General features: G+C 56.4%; 1 protein-coding gene across 1 annotated transcript; it reads left to right on the top strand.

The window, feature by feature from the left end:
• The first annotated feature begins 211 nt into the window (after window positions 1-211).
• On the top strand, window positions 212-10,690 carry DIRAS1 (DIRAS family GTPase 1). The gene is made up of 2 exons (XM_033136838.1): window positions 212-246; window positions 10,016-10,690. Exon 2 carries the CDS (start codon window positions 10,027-10,029, stop codon window positions 10,621-10,623), a length of 597 nt encoding a protein of 198 aa, XP_032992729.1. The 5' UTR covers window positions 212-246; window positions 10,016-10,026; the 3' UTR covers window positions 10,624-10,690.
• Window positions 10,691-12,098: the final 1,408 nt, after the last annotated feature.

The raw sequence follows: 12,098 nt of genomic DNA, 5'->3' as shown, positions 1-12,098 counted from the left end.
CGCAATTAGCTAATGAGCTAACTAGTCATGAAGATGGAAGAGATGGAAGCCCCGAGGGGGGGGTAGGGGGGCCCTTCGAGGGGCGGGACCTGAGGCTAGGCCCCTCCCCTCCTCCCCCATATCGGCGACGTTCACACGTGACGCGCCTCCTCCTCCTCCTCTTCCTCCTCCTCCGCGGCGCCTCCGGATGGCTGCTGGGCGGCCGCGCTGCTGCTGCTCCGGTCCAGGCTGAGCCCCCCCAGGCAGGTAAGAGGCGGGATGCAAACCGGGGGGCTGGGCTGGGTACTGAGGGGATGGCTTTATTTGGGGGGAGGTCGGGGGTTCCTCTGGGGTCCCCCTTTCCGCAGCCGCCTGCCCATCTGCATGCAAGCGACCCCCTCCCCGGGGATGCGTAAAAATATTCTCCCCTGCGCGCCCCGGATGCATTTTGGGAGGGGGGGTTGCGAGGGATGACGCGAGTGATGCAGGCAAGCCAGCGGGGGTGGGGGGCGCCGTAGGAGGAAAAGGGTGGGGAGGGGGCTCGGGCACCTGCATTGTCCCCCCATTGAATGTCCTCATTCGGGGGACTCTTGGGTGGGGGGGAGCAGAAGCAGCCGCAACGTCTGCAATTTGGGGGCAGCAGGAAAGGGTCCCCTCCCCCCGCACACTGCAGAAAGGGAGGGGGACCCCCAAACACAACACACCGCACCCCATAGCCCAGCTGCCTGCCACTGAGGAGGGACAGCCAGCTGCTCCCAGGGTGGGGGGCAAAGGTGGCGGAAGCAGCAGCAGCTCCCTCTCCCCTCTTCCCCCATGAGATGCCCCTGCTCATGGAGGTTCTCTTTGGAGAGACCCTGGCTGGATCTGGCTCAACAGCTCTCCCCCTCCCCCCCCCCACTGAATCGCCCTGGACCTGGAGGCTGCCGGCCAGTGTTGGTTGTGTGGCTTTTCCCCTTGGGGTGCCTCCATCTTTCGAGGGGGCAAGAGAAGGACAAGGGGTGACCCTTGGAGGTACAAACACCAGCACCCGCCGGGGCGAGGAGAGGGGCTACCTGAGGCCACAAAGGCAGCTGCTGCCTTATTGCCAAGTGTCTGCCTGGGTTACTAGTCCCAGCACGGACTGGCAGCAGCGACTGTGTGGGATTTCTGGCAGAGAGGTGCCGCTGAGGAACCTCTTCCTAAAGCTCAGGAAAGATGCTGGTCCTCATGGTTTGGGAAGGAAACCAAGCCCAGCCCCTGCTCTGACTGGCTCAGGGTCACCTGACAGACACATCGGAGCCCCCCACCTGCAGGAAGGTAGGGGGGCAGCAGGCCTCTTCCCCCTCCCACATGCTCCCAGCAACTGGGGCTTGGAGGCAGACGGCTTCTGGGCTTGGAGGCTCCACAGACAGCTTTCCTCTCCTCCATGAACTTGGCTGATTCTGTTCAAAGAAGGGCACCCTGGCCTGGGCCAGCCTCCTCTTCACCACAGGCCCCATCCCTAGAGATTCCTGCCCCCCTTGGCCCTCTCCCTCCCACACCCTCCAATGCCAGTTTGTGACTGACAGCCCTTGATAGCTCTTCTCTCTCCCCCGCCCCCCGCATTACTTTTCCTGACCCCCTTTCACAGCTGCTCAAGCTGGTGGCTGTCATGAAATCTTCTGGCGGTGAGTTCCACAGCCCGTGAGAAGAAGTCCTTGCAATGCAGGGGGTTGAACTAGATGGCTCCTGGGAGTCCCTCCCATCTCTACAATAGGAGAAAAACCTATTTCTCTATCCGCTTCCCCCACCCACAATTTCACAGCCCTCTTGCCCTATCCTCTGTCCCAGAAGCATTTTCCTTGCAGGGAACTATCTGTGGTGCCAGATTCTTTACAGGGTCCTTTGGGGAGAGTTTCCCAGCACCCATCCAGATCCTTTGGCCCTCATTTTTCTGCTGCAAAATGCCACGTTTGCACCCACATTTAACTTTAACCTGACGCCCTCCAGAGGTTTTACCTGCCAGTCCCAGCAGTCAGAGGAGAAGAAGAAGAAGATGGTGATACAGACACTCTGCTTGAGCTCAGAGGCACTGTTTTTCTCCCAAACAACAATCCCGAGCCAGAAGGAGCAGGGAGCAATTCAGGTGGACTGAATGTTATGTCAACAGGCCCCCCCTTGGGGGGTGGGAGAGCGTTAATGAGCACCTGAAGACCCCCTTTCCCCTTCCAGGAGGCCGATCTCTTGGCTGGCCTCCCTCTCTCGCAGCTCTGGGGTTTCTGAGAGCGCAAAAGCTCTCCCTCGCCTGAGAGCCGAGAGCGAAACTCCTGCTCCGTAATTAATTGCTGTTGAACGGGCTCCAAGATCTGGCCCAAAACATTGCAGTGCCTCTGCTTGCGTTGCAGTGCAATCTGCTGCTGCTGGGGTGCCCTGCAAATATCAGCACCCCTTTTGTGCAGCGGGGAAGTGCATGCCAAGAGTGGCTGGGTTAGCCAGCCAAATGGATGAGATATTATTGTTGTTGTTGTTGTTGTTCTTCTTCTTATTATTATATCTTGCTGGACCCCTCAAGAGTTAGTGAGGAGAGGCGGAAAGGCTTGCAGAACTAATGCCAGGACCTTCATTCCAGCTCACTCCTGGAGGGCACAGTTGGTGCCGGAGCCCCTCAGAGGACCTGTAGACCAGCCCCCCCTCGGATCCTGACTCTGCACAGCTTTTGGGGATGGGCCACAGTGCATTGGTGGAGGAGCACCTGCTCTGAATGCAGAAGGCCCCCAGGTTCACTCCCCCGTGGCATCTCTTAAGTATAAGATGCCTAAGCCTGAAACCCTGGAGAGAACCGCTGCTGCCAGCCAGCGCGGGTAGTGCTGAGCCAGACACCACTCAGCCTGCCCTGGTCGCTGCCTACATCCCTTATGCAGGACGAAGAGGACTAGAATATTGCTGATTTTTACAGGAAGGTCCTCTTCTTAGTTGCAGAGCAGCTGCGCTGCAGGCAGAAAGTCCCTGCACCCTCTGAGAGGCTGTCAGCCTGAAACTCTGCAACAGATTTCTTTGGAAGGTGGCAGACTCTCATTCATCCACCGGTCAGGTACAGTGCGATCTCTGCATTGCAAGAGGTTGGGCTGGATGACCCCTGGTGGTCCCTTCTACCTCTGCAATTCTGATTTTCAAAGCTGTTGCCACCCAGCCAAAATTCCTGGGCCGTATTCCAGGGAGATAGGGAAGGGGTTCAGCCCAAGACCCCTGACTCCCCCTCTTCCCAAATTCAATCCGGCTGCCTTGCTGGTCTGTGGCGATATCACTGCAGGGAAGTCACTGGACTCCCACATTCATGCACTGAGAGTGCCCACCCAGTGGACGAGGCGCGTGGCACCCCTCTGCCAGCCCATCTCTCAAGAGCACCCACCTCTCAGGTCTGTTGTGCATTTGAGTCCCCCGCAAGGACACATAAAAGGAAGTCCTTCCTGACACAGAAGAGAGTTAATCTGTGGAACTCCCTCCCACAGGGGGCAGGGGTGGCCACCAGCCTAGACAGCTTTGAAAGAGGACTGGGCAAATTCATGGTGGAAGATAAGGCTGCTGTGTTGATGGTGCTGGTGGTGGCTTTTTCCAGCTGGAACTCTCAGGTGGGCGCCATTGTCATGCTCAGGCATTCATGGAGATTTCCAGCACCTCCTTTCCTAGAAAAATAGCACAGATTATTATTCTTTGTTAAGTTTGTATGCCACGCTTCATCTGAAGATCACAGAATACATAATAAAACAAAACCGAACCAATAATCCCCTCTCCCACACGCATTTAAAAAGGCATTGGATGTCAATCAGCCGAAGGCCTGGAATAAGAGGAATGTTTTTGTCTGGTGCCTAAAGATCTATAATGAAGATGCCAATTGAGCCTCCCTGGGGAGAGCGTCCCACAAACGGGGAGCCACTTTAGAAAAGGCCCTGTTCTCTGGACCTCTTTTGGAGGAGGCTCGTGGAAGAATTGCCTCAGAGGAAGATCTTAGGGTCCCAGTAGGTTGATATGGAGAGAGGCAGCCATAGAATCTTAGAATTGTAGAGTTGGAAGGGACCCCAAGGGTCATCTGGTCTAACCCCCTGCAATGCAGGAATCTGAGCTAAAGCACCCTTGAGGTATTGCGATCCTGAGCAGCCATTTAAGGCTTTATAGGTCAAAACTAGCACTTTGAATCAGGCCCGGAAACTCATTGGCAGCCAGTGCAGTTGGACCAGGATCGGTGTAATAGCCTCAAACCGTCTTGCCGCTGAATTCTGCACCAGCTGAAGTTTCTGAACCGTCTTCAGAGGAAGCCCTACGTATAACGCACTGCAGTAGTCTAACCTTGAGGTTGCCAGAGCATAGACGGCAGTGGTTAGGCTACGCCTGTTCAGATAGGGCTGAAGCAGATGGAAGGCACTCTGGGCCACTGAGGCCACCCGAGCCCTGAGCGACAGCAAAGGATCCAGGAGGACTGCCAAGCTACGAACCTGCTCCTTCAGAGGAAGCGTAACCCCACCCAGAGCAGGCAATCTCCTGCCCATCTGGTCTAGGGAACCCCCCACTAACAGCGCCTCCGTCTTATCTGGATTGAGCTTCTGTTTCTTGGCTCTGATCCAGTCTCTGACTGAGGCAAGACACTGGTCCAGCACTTCCACTGCCTCACCTGCAGATGTAAAGGAGAAGTAGAGCTGAGTGTCCCAGCGGTTTCCTGTAGATGTTAAACAATGTGGGGGGTAGGATTGAAGGTTCCATGGGTCTGAAAAGCATTTCCCAAGTAACACCCTCGGGAACAACCATCCGAGTAGGACTGGAGCCACCGCAGAGTGCGACCCACCCCAGATTCAGACAGCAATCCTAGAAGGAGACCTTGATTGATGCAATCGAAAGCCGCTGAGAGGTTGAGGAGAATTAAGAGGGACACATTTCCCCTGTCTGTCTCCTGACAAATGTCATCATGCAGGGTGACGCTGTGGTCTAAACCACAGAGACTAGGGCTTGCCGATCGGAAGGTCGGGTGTTCAAATACCCGCAATGACGGGGTGAGCTCCAGTTGCTCGGTCCCAGCTCCTGCCCACCTAGCAGTTTGAAAGCACATCAAAGTGCAAGTAGATTAATAGGTACTGCTCTGGCGGGAAGGTAAACGGCGTTTCCGTGCGCTGCTCTGGTTCGCCAGAAGCGGCTTAGTCATGCTGGCCACATGACCCGGAAGCTGTACGCCGGCTCCCTTGGCCAAAAAAGTGAGATGAGCGCCACAACCCCAGAGTCATTTGTAACTGGACTTAACTGTCAGGGGTCCTTTACCTTTACCTTTAGGGTGACCAAAGCAGTTTCTGTGCCAAAACTGGGCCTAAGCCCCGATGGAAATGGATCCAGAAAATCAGTTCCCTCCAAGAGTGCATGGATCTGGTCTGTGATCACCTGCTCTAGAACCTTGCCCAAGAAAGGGTAGTTAGTTAGGTTTTCCGAATCCAGGGAAGGTTTCTTAAGAAGTGGTTTTACCACGGCCTCCTTCAAGCAGGCAGGGACCACCCCCTCTCCTAAAGAGGCATGGATCACCTCCCTGGCCCAGCCAGCTGTTCCCTCCCTGCTGGTTTTTATCAGCCAAGAGGGGCAAGGGTCTAGAGCACAAGCGGTCGCTCCGACTGATCCAGGCACCTTGTCCACCTCCTCAGGCCTTACGAACTGAAACTCATCCAACACAACAGGGCTAGACTGACCCCCCCCCCCCCCGAGATTCATCAGCTATAACAGCAGTCAAGGTCTTGGTGGAGGCAAGCAATTTTATCCTCAAAATGCTTTGCAAACAAGTCACAGTGAGCTGCCCTTGGTTCTGTCACCTGCTTTGGGCCAGCCTGTAAAAGGCCCCGTACAACCCGGAAAAGCTCTGCCGGACGACATGATGAGGATGCCATGGAGGCAGCAAAGTTGGCCTTCTTTGTTGCCTTCACTGCTACGAGGTAGGCTCAGTAATGAGCCCTTACCCGTGTTTGGTTGTATTCATTCGGATCTTTCCTCCACTTACGTCCAAGCCATCTCCCAGCTTGTTTCCTCACCCTAAGCTCTGGAGTATACCAGGGGACCAATCGGGCTCTACAAAGTAGGAGAGGGTGCTCAGGGGCGATCGTGTCAATAGCCTGAGCCATTCAGGGGTTCCAGAGGTTGGCCAGGGCTTCGGCAGGAGCACCAGTCGTATCAGCCGGAAATGCCCCTAGAGCTGTTTGGAATCCTACTGGATCCATCAGCCTCCAAGGGCGGACCTTCCTAATAGGTCCCCCACCTCTGTGGAGGGGGAAAGGTGCTGACAGCCTAAATCTCAGCAGGAAAGCCATCTGCAAGTATCTTAAGAGCTGTCCCATGGAAGAGGGAGCAAGCTTGTTTTCCCCTGCTCTGGAGGGTAGGACTCGAACCCATAGCTTCACATTACAGGAAGGGAGATTCCGACTCAACATCAGGAAGAACTTTCTAACAAGAAGAGCTTTTCTACCATGGAAAGGAGGGGGTGGACTCTCCTTACCTGGAGGTTTTTAAGCAGAGGTTCGGTGACCATCTGTCCTGGAGGCTTTAGCTGAGATTCCTGCATTGCAGGGGGCTGGACTGGATGACCCTCGGGGTACCTTCCACCTCTATGGTTTATGATTCTATGATTCCACAAAGTGATCTGGCCATGACAAGGTACTGGCGTCAACACCCCCCATTTCCAGATCACCCTGTCTAGTCAAGAGAGCAAGGGACAGCGTGTGGCCTGACCCACACATGTTGCCATAGCCCCATGGCAGCCACAGAGTCCAGAGCCCCCCAGAGCTGGTGGCCTCAGAGAAAGACTCTGCCAGCTCAGACAGGGAGACTGGCGGGTGATAAAGCAGCACAATCCCAAATCTGTCCAACCTCAGGATCACCCACTCTAGATCTCCCCCAAACTGGACACTCACACAGAGAATTCCTGCAGGCCATGGCAAATTTCCCTCCCTGACCCCCAAGTCTCGCCGGATGCTGCACACAGGACCCAGGTGGGCACAGTGGGATGAGATCAATGCCACTCTGCCCACCCACCCAGGCCAGATGGCCACAGTCAGATCACAAACAAGGGGGTCTTAGTCCAAGCCAACCTGGCATTCAGCAGCTGCAGCCAAGGGGGGGGATGGTGGGGTGCTTTGAGTTGGGGGGTTGGGGTGGGGTAGCTGAGCCCCCAATTCCCAGAGGCCTGAGTTCAATTCCTGGTCCCCCTAACAGCGGCAAGCCACTCAGCCACCAGGATTGCAAAGGACCACCGCCCTCCCTGCGTCCAGCTCCACTCAATTGCTCTTGCTGGTGTGTCCAGGGTGCCATATGGCCGCCCGGCAGCTCCGTCCAGAAATAGCATGGTATGCTGATCCTATTATGGGATGTCCACCTGGGGCGGCCAAGCCGCGTCTGTGCTCGGCCTCCGCCAAGGCTGGATCCTGCAACCAAGGACATCTGGCATCCGGTGTCCAAGGGCTCAACTGAGCATGGGGAGAGGAAGCAGCCCAGATTTTGAGAGCGGGAGAGGACAGCTTGCCTTTGACACAGGCAGGCTATTGGTCCAGGAAGCCCACACAGGCCGGCAGCAGCTCTTTCAGACTCAAGGAGACGCCCCCCACCTGGAGACACCACCTGGGAACTGTTTTGGAGGAGAAGCACTCACACCAGGAATCGAACCCAAGCCTCTGTTTGAAGCACAAGTGGAGAAAAAGGAGAGAGTGTGGCCTAGTGGGAAGGGTAAGGCAAGAATGACGTTGTGGGTCATCCAGTCCAAGGCAGGAATATGCAGCTGCCCCATATGGGGATCAAACCCACAACCGTGGCATTATCAGCACCATGCTGTAATCAACTGAACTATCCAGGCTGGTGGAGGGCACCGGTTAGCCTAGGCAGGTTTTGCACCTGTGCCCCTACAATAGCCCAGGGGCATGTGCAAGTGTGGGAGACAGACAGGAGTGCTGGTCGGGAGCTGCTTGTGCCAGGTTTTCATAGAATCGTATCGTTTGAAGGGACCCCCAGGGCCATCTAGTTCAACCCCCTGCAGTGCAGTAATCATTTGCCCAACATGGGACTTGAACCCACAACTCTGTGATGAAGAGTCTCGTGCTCTATGGACTGAGCTATCCATTGCGAACCTCCCAGAGATCATAATAATGGTCATGACAACAACAACAACAACAACAACAACAACAACAACAACAACAACAACAACATTAAACCTGCCAGTGCCTGGGCAGGGAGATGGGTTTGCAGTGGAATTCCAGGCTTCTGGCATTTGACTCCCTTTGCAAAAAGGCCTATCCTTCCCAAAGAGTCTCTGCTGACTGCTTTTTTACAATCCCACTGAACCTCCCACGTTTGAGAATCCATTTCCCCTTCTTTCCTCCACCATCCACCCGTTTCCTTGACAGGAACTAGAGAGGACAAGGTTTTTGGTGACTGCTATGCTTTGCCCTGTGCCGTTGGAGGCAGGATATGGCTCCCGTACCTGGATCCTGCTTTCGGGTTTCCCATGCTGGGCACCTGGTCAGCTGCTATGAGAAAAGGGGGTTGGTCCCCTTTGGCCTGGTCCGGGTGCCAGACCCTCCCTTGCAGAGACGTGCTGTGGCAGCAGAGCCTCCATGCCCAGCGGCAATCTATCCTCAAAAGCCGGTTGCTGGCAGCTGCAAGTGGGGAGAGAAGTACTGCCGCCCTCAAGTCCCAGTTGCTTCTTACAGAGCCCCCAGCTCCAGAGGCAGCCTGTCTCAACTTCGAGGCTCGGGGGGGGGGCATTTGGCTGCTGTGAGGCTACCCAAGCCTCTTTAGCCCAACCCAGCTGACATCCTCATACCAAGGCTGGGACCTGTGGCATTCTACAGTTGCATATTCCTGCATCCCAGGGGGTTGGGCTAGATGACCCGCAGGCTCCCTTCCAACTCTATGATTCAGGAAGAGGCTTTTACTGACACTCCCTGCCTCCTCCTGTGGCGGTGAGTTCCCCTGGCCACTGTGTCTCCCAGGGTCGGGGGGGGGGACACCCACCCACCCATCAGGGCTTCTTGTGCCCCAATAGATGCCTCCAGAGGTCAGGAGGCACCTCTCTCTATCTCTTCCCCCCCCGCCAATTCTGCACTGCGGGTTTTCTCCCTGTTGCCAAGACGGCTCCTGCTTTGTGCCGGAATGATGAACCACCCTCTGCTCTTCCCCACCATCTCCTCCATTGCCAACCCCAGAGAACGGCCCGGTTGGGGGGGGGGTGAACAATGAATGGGGCGAACAATGAATGGGAAATACAGCCTCCTGCCTTTTCCTCTTCCCCACTTCAAGAGGAGCAGCTGCCAGGGAGGCGAGTCCCCCCCCTCTTTTTGCAAACGCCTCCCAGAGATTAGTCAGTGGGGCTTTTGTGGGGAGGTTGGGTTTTTTCTGGCAGACAAGTTGCCGGCTCTTTCTCTTTCTCTCTCCCCCCACCCCACCCTGGTGCCAGCAGGAGAGGTCTGCTCTGAGGGGCTGTAGTTGGCCAGATGGAGGGGGGGGGCTGCCGCAGGGCAGGACCCGTCCTGGCCAAACCCCTGCCTCCCTGCAGCTGCCAGTGAGAAATTGCAGTATTCTGTTAGGGGGACTTGCTTACCCCAAAATGCACTTATTAGGGGATTACACACTTGAAATGCAGAACTGTGGTGCACTGGATTTCTTTTGGGGGGGGCTGTGAATTTGCCCAATGAATTTGGAAGAGGAGGGGGGGCTCTTTCACTCTGACCTGCCTTGAATCTTTGCTGGGGTTGGGGGGTGGAGCATATCCTCAGCCTTATTTATTCCATTATTTTATTTATTGCAATTTATATCTCCACTAAAGGGTGGTTTGCATTGTCCTTCCCCCTCCTTGTTTTAAGCGGTATTCCTGCATCGCAAGGGGTTGGACTGGAAGACCCTCTACGATTGCAACTAATTTTGGCTGCTTTTCCAAGCCTGGCAGGTGCCTGCACCCCTTGCCCCTTGCCCCCCCGCCTTGCTAACCCCCCTGCTCTGACCGCTATGCCCTGCTGCCTCTGCTCCTTGAAGCTGACCTTGCCTGCCCTCCTCCTCTCTCCCGGCACAGGTGCTGCCAAGATGCCCGAGCAGAGTAACGACTACCGGGTGGTGGTGTTTGGCGCGGGGGGCGTGGGCAAGAGCTCTCTGGTGCTGCGCTTCGTGAAGGGCACCTTCCGCGACACGTACATCCCCACCATTGAGGACACGTACCGGCAGGTGATCAGCTGCGACAAGAGCGTGTGCACCCTGCAGATCACCGACACGACGGGCAGCCACCAGTTCCCGGCCATGCAGCGCCTCTCCATCTCCAAGGGCCACGCCTTCGTGCTGGTCTTCTCCATCACCTCGCGCCAGTCGCTGGAGGAGCTGCGCCCCATCTACCAGCAGATCGTGCACATCAAAGGCAGCGTGGAGAGCATCCCCATCATGCTGGTGGGCAACAAGTGCGACGAGACGCAGCGCGAGGTGCCCACGCAGGAGGGAGAGGCCACGGCCAAGGAGTGGAAGTGCGCCTTCATGGAGACCTCGGCCAAGATGAACTACAACGTCAAGGAGCTCTTCCAGGAGCTGCTCAACCTGGAGAAGAAGCGCAACATGAGCCTCAACATCGACGGCAAGCGCTCCTCCAAGCAGAAGAGGACAGACAAAATCAAGGGCAAGTGCAGCCTGATGTGAGGAGGCCACGCCCACCCACAAAGCCACACCCCACCCACCCCACCGCTTGGCTCCGCCTTCCCTGCTCCTCCTCCTCCCAGCGGCGCTATGGGAACTGCACCACTCTTCATAGCGCTATGGGGACTGTGCTACATCCCGGCAGCGCCATGTGAGCTGCGCTGCATCCTAGAGGTGCTGTGGGTGCTGTACAGCCTCTTGACAGCACAGTCTACTATGCCTGAGCTGTGCTGTGGGTGCTGCACTGCATCTCTGCAGGGCTATGGGAGGGGCTGTACGACATCTCGGCAACAATATGGAAATGCTGCCTCCTTCCCCCAGCGCTATGGGCGCTGTAGGGCCTCTCAGCAGCGCAGTGGGAACCATCCTACATCTTAGCATCCCTGCATCTCAGCAGGGCTTTGGGAGCTGGACGACATCCCGGCAACGCTGTGGGCACAGGGCTGCCTCTCGACAGCACCATGGGAACTGCGCTACGTCCTGTCAGCACTATGGGTGCCGCACTGCCTCTCGACAAAGCCCTGGGAACCGCAGGACACCTTAGCAGCTACGGCAGCTGCCCCTCCGACTCACTGGCTCCTCACAGGTGGGAGACGAGACTTGAACCGCTTCCCTGCCCCACCTCCCACTTGTTCCCCTTGAACACAAGGACTTTTCGGGGTGGGGGTCCCTCTGTGCTTGGCGCTGCCACTCAGGAGGACTTCTCCAACCAAGGTGGGGCTGCTGCAGCAAACTGGGGGGCCAGCAGGACCAAGGAGGTTGCCCCCAGACTCACCCATTATTTTTTTCTTTTAGAAGAAGAGTTTGGATTTGATATCCCGCTTTATCACTACCCAAAGAAGACTCAAAGCGGCTAACATTTTCCTTTCCCTTCCTCCCCCACAACAAACACTGTGTGAGGTGAGTGGGGCTGAGAGACTTCAGAGAAGTGTGACTAGCCCAAGGTCACCCAGCAGCTGCATGTGGAGGAGCAGAGACGCAAACCCGGTTCACCAGATTACGAGTCTGCCGCTCTTAACCACTACACCACACTGGCTCCCTAGACTCACTCATTTTGAGGCCCGAATCTCCTTGCTGGACTCTGGAGGGGGGCAAAGAAAAGAGGATCTTCTGTGACCTCCCCATCCTGCATTTATTGCCCCCCTCCCGCTCACCCTACAGACTTTGGCCTGCAAAGATTTTGGGGGGAGCCAGGGGGCTGCCACCCCACTGGGTTTCCCTGCCCTACAGCACCCGCTTCGAAGGAAACCCCTGGGTGGAGACGACTGCTGCTCAAGGGAGCTCCTCGCAGGGTCTCCTTTGTGGGGCTTGTGGGGACACAGGGGGAGCATTGAGGGGAAGGGGCATATCCTGGCCTCTCCTGCAGCCCAGAGGCCTGGCCAACAGGCACCCAGCGAGGCCACAGAGGTTTCCGGGTGGCACCCAGAGCAGCCTTGCCTTCCCCAACGAAGCACCCTTCTCAACATGCCAAACACTGA

The sequence above is a fragment of the Lacerta agilis genome, chromosome 18 (genome assembly GCF_009819535.1).
Source record: "Lacerta agilis isolate rLacAgi1 chromosome 18, rLacAgi1.pri, whole genome shotgun sequence".
Lineage (NCBI taxonomy): Eukaryota > Metazoa > Chordata > Lepidosauria > Squamata > Lacertidae > Lacerta > Lacerta agilis.
The sequence above is the reverse complement of the archived record's forward strand: the minus strand, read 5'-3'. Positions and strand labels throughout refer to the sequence as shown.

Coding starts and splice junctions, on each gene's coding strand:
- DIRAS1 (XM_033136838.1), top strand. CDS start 10,027: ATGCCCGAGCAGAGTAACGACTACCGGGTGGTGGTGTTTGGCGCGGGG.